Source organism: Ovis canadensis, chromosome 13, assembly GCF_042477335.2.
Source record: "Ovis canadensis isolate MfBH-ARS-UI-01 breed Bighorn chromosome 13, ARS-UI_OviCan_v2, whole genome shotgun sequence".
NCBI classification, from domain to species: domain Eukaryota; kingdom Metazoa; phylum Chordata; class Mammalia; order Artiodactyla; family Bovidae; genus Ovis; species Ovis canadensis.
The window spans coordinates 91,104,722-91,114,454 of record NC_091257.1 but is presented as its reverse complement, the minus strand read 5'-3'; the positions used below and the strand labels follow the sequence as shown (position 1 = coordinate 91,114,454).

The window sequence follows — 9,733 nt, the reverse complement described above, 5'->3', positions numbered from 1 at the left end:
AAAAATGTTGTTCATGTCTGAATGCATTCAATACTGGCAACATTTCTGTGAGGTGGGTTTTCTCATCAACCCCATTTTACAGGTGAGAAAGCTGAGGTTCAGAGAGTGAAGTTTCCACAAACAGGAAAAGGAAGAGCTTGGATGTGACCCCAGGCCACATCTTAACCACGGGCAATCTGTCCTCTCCAGACAGCACCTGTGTGGCTGCGATGAAAGGCGCTAGCGCAAGTCCAGGGCTTGGCCGGGTGCCTGGGACAGAGCAGGTGCTTAATAAATGTATGAGCCAGGCTCCTCATTCAGCCACACCAGGTGGCCTGCAGGAATCCAAGGGCTACAAGAGACAGGCGGGCTGGGCTTCTGCAGTCCCGGTACCCATGCGGTGGGGACAGAGCTACAGGGGCAAAGAGACACCCTCTCCCCTGCAGCCTGAGCTCCCCAAATAACTCATTTTTGGCCAAATACTTGATGGTCGAATTTTAAAATCAGTATTTGGCTGGAGCTGGCTTATCCATCATCCTTGAATGAACTTCTGCATATTTTGCTATATTGAATTTATGGATAAAAAAAAAAACCATTTTGTTAAACAATTTAAACTATCATGACTATGGTATTATTAAGCGTTAGGGCAGTTAACTTTTAAAGCCGGGCTGAGTGTAGGAAGAAGCGCTTCCAGGCCAGTGGTTGCTGATGGCTCGAGGCCACCCTGCTGCTCTCTGCTTGAATCCCCGTTGCGACCACAGCAGGTCAATTAATCCTTAACTCTTGGGCCTGAACATATCCTTGAAGGTGCTGCAGTTTCAGGGAAGCACTCCCCGAAGCAAGGGCGCAGCCTAAGAAAATGCTTCTGGAATCCTTTCAGTGCTATTTCCAGGCCTAACTTGGGGTGGCACCTGCGGGCAGTTGGGGCCAAAGGCGGGCTCACACTGCCCTCTGGTGGTCACTGGCGAGCACAGCGTCGCGGGTGCTGAGCCGGCAGCATCGTCGGGGCTGCGGGCCCTGGGGGAGAACCGCGCAGCGCGCTGAACTCAGATTTTCCTCTACCCAGAATCTGTCTATGGATACGGACGACATCCTAGAAGTTTCCCACATCCTTGTGAGGAAAGAAACCAGGCTGCATTCTGTATGGGTCCATTTATAGGAGCCTGAAGATCTGGGGTGACAGAAATCAGAAGAGCGGTGGAAGGCCGGGAGAGGCTGGGAAGGACCGTGAGGGGCCGTCGTCCCTCCTCATCTGCGTCGGGGAGCATGGTTTCCAGCCGAAAGGATGGAGGCAGGGTGTCTGGGCAAAAACAGCTGGTCATGGGCTTTCTCGTGACCTTGAGGGTACTTCTTCCCTTTGTAACCTACACCCAGTTTACGGCACCAAGCTCAAGTGCGCATGGTGACATATTATTACACAGGGTTATACTTGGGTACCCATCCCCCAGATCAGGATGATTTTTTAAAACAGAAGTCAGATCATGCCCCTCTTCTGCTTTAAACTTTCTGGTGTCTTCTCTCACTGGATTTGGAGTAAGGTCCAAACTCCAACGAGATAAAAAGTCCGACAGCCAGTATGTATCAGTCCACTGCTGATGGATATTCGGTTGGTTTTCATTCTTTGCTATTATAGACAGTATTGTAGAAAATAACTCTACACAGAATATGCCCACTTACGTAAAAATATCTGTAGAGTCTCAGAAGTGGAATTACTGAGACAAACTTACAAACTGGATAAATGTGGCCAACTTTCCCTCCTTAGGACCTGTACCAATTTCAGCTTCCACAAGCAATGCACGAAGCCCCACAGCTCCACCAGCGCTGTGAGTCATAAAAACTTCCGAATTTTTGTCACTCTGATGTGAAAAATGGTATCTCAATATATCTGCATTTCTCTTATTATGAGTGAACTTGAGCATCTTTGCATACGTTTAAGAACCAGCTGTACTTTTAAAAAAAATACAAAAATATCTGTTCACAGCCTCTGATCATTTTTTATTTGGGTTGTTGGCCAAATATAGAAATAATAATTTATTTCTAGGAGCTTTTTATATATTAAGGGGGGATTAACGCTTGCTGTTGTCTGCGATTTGAATTTCAACTTGACTTTCGTCTCATGTTTTTATTTTTACAACTGATTTGTGGCTGCTCTGGGTCTTCATTGCCGCGAGGCCTTTTCTCTCGCTGGGTAGCGCGGGGGCTACTCTTGAGCTGTGGTGCACAGGCGTCTCATAGCAGTGGCTTTTCTTGTTGTGGAGAACAGGCTGTAGGGCAAGTGGGCTTCAGTGTCTGGGGCTCCCTGGCTCAAGAGCACAGGCTCAGGAAGCTGTAGTGCACGGGTCTCGTTGCCCCTGGGCATGTAGAAACTTCCCAGACCAGGGATCGAACCAGCATTTCCTACATTGGCAGGTGGATTCTTTACCACTGAGCCACCAGGGAAGCCTTACTTACGTTTTTCAGGAAGTTTTTTAAGGTGGTCAAATTTCTCAATTTTTTTTTTTTGCAAGCATAATGTCTTATTCAAATATGTCTCATTCAAATATGTGTCTGTTGTGCCTGGGACACTGCCAATGCATTGTAGATACTCGATTAATATCTGATGGAAAAAATGTCCACTCACTTGAATGATTGATTTTCTGAGTAGACATCTGAGCCTGTGTGATATACTACTACTACTATTTATTATGTGCTATATATGTTGAGATGCTCTTGGCTGCAAATAACTAAGGAAGAACGAACTCAAAATATTTCAACCATCAGGACATTTTAATCTCACATAATAAATTTAACCTATCTTTCCTAAGCAGTTATCCTTCTAAGAATTAACCAGTGCTCAATCAATAGAAATCTTTGTTGAATCACTCCTGCCACATCTTTTACCCCAAGTGTGTGAATTATTGTCTATAAATGAAGCCAAGTTAGAGGAAACAGAGTCCAGGGATAGAGACAAAGAGACTGAATTTAAAAGAGACTAGAGACACTTGCTGAATTCTGCACTTGGGGTGTTGGTGGTGATGGGGTCTGAGATCACACATTTCTGAACCTTTCAGTCAAGTAGGCCAAAGACATCTCTTTTTTAAAAGCCACTTTGATGGTATTTATGCCGTTTGCGTAATTTCACTTTCATGGATTGGAGAAGGAAATGGCACCCCACTCCAGTGTTCTTGCCCGGAGAATCCCAGGGACGGGGGAGCCTGGTGGGCTGCCGTCTATGGGGTCGCACAGAGTCGGACACGACTGAAGTGAATTAGTAGCAGCAGCGTGCCATTTGCAACTGAAAAATCCCCATGTTAGCTCTCTGATGTCTAAAGCCCTTGTGAAACAAATACTTTCAGCCCTGGAGGTTGACCTGAAGACTTCTTTGATTCTCTGTCCTTCTGCTGAGCTGGCCAGGAAGTTCTGGTGTCATGCTCAGACTTCCAGAAGGCCAAGGGCTTTTGTTTGGGAGTAATGCATCGTCCAGTTACTCTACTTCTTAGAGTGTTCCAGAGGGCTGCAGGATACTTTTGGATAAACAGTGAAGGCAAGCAGTCTGGGACTACTGAATCTTAGCTATCCATCCATCCGTCCATCCATGTATCCATCCATCTACCTACCATCCACCATCCATTCATCCATCCGTCATCCAACATTCATTTATTGCCATCTCTCTTACAGAATGAGAGAGATAGTGTCTTTACCCACTGAGAGCTCCAAGTCATCTAGTTATCTAGAATTCAAAATGAAACACTCACTGACTGTGGACCGTCAGCACCAGCCTTCGACAGTCAGTCATCACAACAGAGAAGTAGTTGACCCCCTAGGCAGTTAATTTCAGGATTAAGGCACAGGTCTGTTTCACCCCAAACCTCTTTCTGTGTGGACAGCTGAGAGTCTACTATTAGTGCCGCTAACGGAAGCCTTTAAAAATAAAGTTTATTTTTCTATAAGTAAATTTACTCTTTGTTAAACTCTAAACAGAATTTTTCTTGACAGCAGTTTTTTTCTTTTTTTAGTATTTGGAAGTGGACTATTTTATTATTATTGTTTTTCAAGTTATTGAAGTATAGTTGATTTACAGTGCTGCGCCAATCTCTGCAAGTCAGCAGAGTGCCTCAGTTATACACATAAACACATTCTTTTCTTACATTCTTTTGCATTACGGTTTATCACAGGATACTGAATATTGTCCCCTGTGCTGCACATTAGGACCTTGTTGTTTATCCACTCTAAATGTAGTAGTTTGCATCTACCAACCCCAGATTCCCAGCCCGTCCCTCTCCCCTCCACCCCACCCTTGGCAACCACAACTCTGTTCTCGATCTGATGGCAGGTTGTGATGGTGGCTGGAAGGGAAGGGTGGATAGCACGTGATCACAAGTGGGGACCTAAGTGGCCAGGGTATCGATGGGAAAACAGGGAGGATCCAGGAGTGTTCACATCACTGACTGCCTGGTGGCTCTGCTCCAGTCTCTCTTGCTTCTCCAGCCAGAAGTCAATTCATCCAGTACATCTCCTCCACTCATTAGAAGAAACCTAAGTTGGCAGATTATAGTGAGGTTGACTCATGTTTTCAGCAGCTAACGCTGGGGATTCTTTACCTCCATTTAACCATCTGTCCATCTAACCATTAACCATTCTTGCAATCCCGTTATCCAACCATCACAGTATTACTGTCAGTCACTCATCAAGCATTAGTCATTCTATCCAATTACTCATTCAAATACTCATCCATCCATTCAGCCACTTATTCACCTAGTTAACCATCTATCCATCTTTCCATCTTACCATGCAGCCATCCATTCATCCAGACAAGCATCCACCCATCCATCTCACCATCTCACCATCTGGTCATCAATTCAGTTAATCTCTCCAATCATCCAACCACTCATAATCTATGTAACCATCTATCTAGTCATCCCAAGAGTTATCCACCCATTTATTCATCCATTCTCCAACCAGCCACCTACCCACCCAACTATTTAAACATCTATTCATCCATTTTTACAAATATTCCACTCACCCAGCCAATTGCCTTACTATGATTTCAGTTATACTTCCAACCTTCTTTCTGCCTCATCTATAGTTCAGTTCAGTCGCTCAGTTGTGTCTGACTCTTTGCGACCCCATGGACTGCAGCATGCCAGGCTTCCCTGTCCATCACCAACTCCCGGAACTTGCTCAAACTCATGCCCATTGAGTCAGTGATGCCATCCAACCATCTCATGTCTGTCATCCCTGTCTCCTCCTGCCTTCTGTCTTTCCCAGCATCAGGGTCTTTTCCAATGAGTCAGTTCTTCGCATCAGGTGGCCAGAGTATTGGAGTTTCAGCTTCACCATCAGTCCTTCCAGTGAACACTCAGGACTGATATCTTTTAGGATGGACTGGTTGCAGTCCATGGGACTCTCAAGAGTCTTCTCCAACACCACAGTTTAAAGGCGTCAATTCTTTGGCGCTCGGCTTTCTTTATGGTCCAACTCTCACGTCCATACATGACCACTGGGAAAACCACAGCTTTGACTAGGCGGACAAATAATGTCTCTGCTTTTTAATATGCTGTGTCGGTTTGATATAGGAACCTCATCTATAATGGGATTCCAATTAGTGTTAGCATCCACTCTGTGGATTGATTCCAAGAACATCATTCCATGCTTGATTTTGGGGGAAACAGAGATGAAACAAACAGCACCTGCCCCCAGGGAGCTAAGCGCCTAGAGGAGTCTATCTCATTGTTGGTGATGGCTTCCTACGTATCAGGTTCCAGATCTGCGACTCCAGTCATCAGGTCGTTTTCCCATCTCCACTGACATGGATGCCAGCCAATTGAAGACCCTGGATTTCACCCACATGAATAGAGGGAGGAGCTTATACTTAGGCTTAGCATCCAAGCAAATGGATCCAGGCTCTGCTGGGAACTCTGTGGGCAGCAACAGAGCTCAAGATACCGTTGCAACTCCTCTGGATGTCTCTTCCTGTTTCTTACACCGAATCCTCGGTTCATCCCCTGGAAAACAAACTCCTACCATTGGCAAGGAGATTAGTTCTACTTCCATAGCACCCTCCAAATTCTTTTAGTAGTAGCTCACTGATTCCTTCTTTAGGGAACTAGCTCTCTCCAACTTTCTGCTCGTGAGAGGTTTTACCCTAAATCCAGCTCCATGGGTAGCTCATGACTCAGGTTTGGCCAATGAGACACAATCCTGGGGCTCTTGTTGGAACCTCAAGGCAGAAGCAGCTCTTTCTACTGGTGTGGTTTTGCTGAAAGATTCTTGGAGCCATTTTTGCCACAACAGGGAAGAGCCTGCCTGAGAAGTAAAACCACCCAGGAGAAAGTCACTTGACCACCAGGACCCATGCTTGCTTTTGGGGGAAATGGAGAGGAAACAAACAGCACCTGCCTCTAGGGAGTTCAGAGCCCATCTCACTGTTGGTGATGGCTTTCTGTGTATCAGATTCTAGCTCTGAAACTCCAATCATCAGGTCGTTTTCCCATCTCCACTATAGGATCCAGCTATGCCTGAAGACATATATGGACTAAAGTTCCTGGAGACGCTTTGTTTTTGGCTTAAGCCAATTTGAGTTGGATTTTATACTTCTGCAACGAAAGAGGAAAAGACCAACATATTCAGAAGCCGCAAACGTGGTCATCAAGTAGTGACACCCTACCCCACTTCAAAATGTAAACGTGGTTTTATTTAATGCCTCTTTCCGTCGCAAAATACCACCTCCTCCCCAAGGTCCCCTCTTCCCAGAAAACAAGATGGCGGTATAAGGCACGCGCACCGTCCACATGATGTCAGGTTAGGTTCTTAAAAACAAAATAAGCAACAGTCTTCCCCACAGCCCCGAATCGCCTCCTTCGCTAGTCCCCCCAAAGCACGACTCGGAGCAGAGAGGCTTCAATTAGAACTGTGCACCGCCAAACATGCCAGCTGAGAAAACAAAAACACCAACAGCTAAGAAAACCAACACAGGTACAAGAGCATAATAGCGGAGTAATGAGATTAGTCCATAAATTAAAGTGGAAAAAAAAAAAAAAGCCTGTTCCCTTCTCATCACCGGCCCTCCCCCGAATCAGCAATTCCTTGCTTTTGTTCTGTGAGTCTTGCCGAACAGTCTGGACTCTGAGCCACCCCTCTTCCCCAAAGTTAAATATTCCAAAGCCACTGCTGGGTGCCCTGTTTCTCAGGACCCGCGTTGGCACTGAAAGGACAACTTCTGAAGTGGTCACTGGACACCTCTTGGCTGGAGGGACCCTGCCTGGTGTCCAGCATCTGGCGGGGGCTGCGGGGAAAGCTGGGGGCCTGGGCTGGTGGGCTGCATCTCTGACGGCAGGTGGCGAGGCTGTGGGTGCTGCTATAAATACTCCAGCTCCAGGGCGTGCCTCAGCGCCTCCAGGTCCGCGTGGCAGGATATCCTCCAGAAAGGCATGTTGTGCTGGAACACAGAATCGCAGACACATGGTTACGGCTCTACTGGCACCTCCTGCAGCCCCGCTGGGCCCCATGCCTGTGGCAAGAGCCTTAGGAGAAGTCACCAAATCAACACACCATGGTGGACCCCCAGCCTCCCGCCGATGTGATCAGTACCCACCGGTCTGGTCATCCTTTCTACTTCTTTGGAGCCTGTTATTTATTTATTTATTGGCTTTGCCCAGTGTCCTGGGGAAATCTTTTCCCCAACAGCGATGGAACCTGTGCCCCCTGTACTGGGAGTGTGGAGTTTAATCCCTGGACTACCAGGGGAGTCCCCTTCTGACACCTTATCCTGCACTGTCTGACGTGTGGACTGGCTGACCCCTTTCCCCTCCGTTGGGACCGCCGCTGTGGTCTTGATGTGCCGAAAGTGATGGTCATTCAGCTGTGTCTGACTCTGCGACTCCACAGACTATAGCCTGTCAGGCTCCTCTGTCCATGGAATTCCCCAGGTAAGAATACTGGAGTGGGTTGCCATTCCCTTTTCCAGGGGATCTTCACGACCCAAGGATCAAACCTGAGTCTCCTGCACTGCAGGCGGACTCTTTACCGTCTGAGCCACCAGGGAAGTGGTGTACAGACATGGCATCAAATCACACAGCAGGAAAGCAATTCCGTCTTAAAAACGTGTTCTCCATCACGATACTTCAGATAGAAAGTCTTGGCCAGATGCTATAGCGTCTTCAACCCCTCCCTGACACTCACTAATTTCCACGTGAACAGACAGGGCTGGTCCCAGAGACGGTTTTTATCTTTTCTTTACAGCAGGTGATGCTTGCTCTGTGTTACTGTCATGCAGTGAGGTTTTTCATTTTAAACATAAGTGCGCTGACTGAAAGGGAAACACGAAGTAGATAACAGGACAGGCAGCATGCAGATATGGCAGAAGTAACTGGCGTAAAAGAAGTGCTGTGTTGGTTACGGAAAGAAATCAGTCATGGGAAAGGAGAAATCTGTGAAATACTTCCATAGTGTGAAGGTTAAATGTTTAAGGCTGTCCTTGTCAAAGCTCTGTTCTACCTTCGTTAGCTGGGTGACCTTAAGTGATTTACTCTGCTGCTTGTCTGAAAAATGGGGATAACACTTGCTGTATACCATGTCTATCTTGTTTTACAAATGAGGGGACTGAAGCACACGGAGATTCTGTCTGACTCCAGAGAAAAAAACTTGACTGCATGTTCATCACCAGAAAATGTAACCACTGACTAAAGCTGATGCCTGTCCGACAGCCATCCTCCTCCTTCCTGCTTCCAGAACCCTGAATTTGGCAGCACGGTGCCAGAGAGGTAAGTAAGGGGTGAATTATGATTATATAAATGAGCTATGACAACCCAGACCCAGTTTGTCAGCGATTTGTCCTGTATCCCTCTTGACTTGTGAGCCACCGAAGCCAAGGAGGAAGTTGGCTGGGGGCGTCTGGGAAAGATTTTCCTCATGGTTAGAGAGAAGCACCCAAAAACTTTTTTCTCCTTACTTTTCCTTTTCATTTGAATGCTGGCATGTTAGTATGTGATGTCTGGAGCTGTGGCAGCGATTTTGAGATCATGAGGCAACACAGCAGAAATGAAAAAGCCAAAGATGATTAGAAAGGTAGAGCAAAATGATGGAAAGGGATACTTGGCGAATTTTTGGACCTACTGAAACAACCTAGGGTACACCTACTTCTAATCTTGTTAGGTGAGCAAGTGTTTAAGTCTTCATTACAGCTAAAAGATACTGAGCCTCCTCAAGACAGTCAGTGACCTTCAGTTATTTACTGAGTGAACAGGGGATGCTTGATGAACATATATGAATGCCCCCAGTTCCGTGGTAGATCTGCTGCCTTGTGAGGTTTTTTGCCCACAGGGTAGAAACTATACAAGTGTCCTTTTGGTTCCAGGAGCACAATAAACCCTTTCTTGCCTCTGGAGGCTCTGCACTTTTGATAGCTGGGTCAGGGCAGGTGTCTCTGGAGGGGTGACATTTAAGTAGGCCCCAGAGAATGGGAAGGCAGGGGCCATGCAAATATTGGAGGAAAGTAGTCAAGGCTGAAGACACAGCAAGCGCAAAAGCCCTGAGGAGGGTCTGAGCTTGGAAAGTCCTATTCACTGCTCTTGCCTCTTGGCCCACAGTGGGCACTGAATATTCGTGGAATGAAAGAAAAAAAGGAAGGGAGGGAGACGAAGAGGGAAGGAGGAAGGAACTTTGCTTTTCTCACAGCAAAGTTCTCAATGGACACATCCTTTTCTCTTTTGCCCAAAGAAAGCAAAAAATGATCCATCGTGGGCAACAGATGCCATCTCGTTAATGCCTTTCAGCT

The 9,733-nt window shown here is 46.6% G+C and overlaps 1 protein-coding gene across 1 annotated transcript in view; it reads right to left on the bottom strand.

Annotated features, from left to right (window-relative positions):
- Nucleotides 1-6,630: 6,630 nt before the first annotated feature.
- Nucleotides 6,631-9,733, bottom strand: part of EYA2 (EYA transcriptional coactivator and phosphatase 2) — a 258,893-nt gene continuing 255,790 nt past the window's right edge. The window contains exon 16 of the mRNA XM_069548701.1: nucleotides 6,631-7,396. Within this exon, the coding sequence (XP_069404802.1) occupies nucleotides 7,316-7,396 (81 nt within the window). The 3' untranslated portion in view covers nucleotides 6,631-7,315. The remainder of the gene's footprint in view (nucleotides 7,397-9,733) is intronic.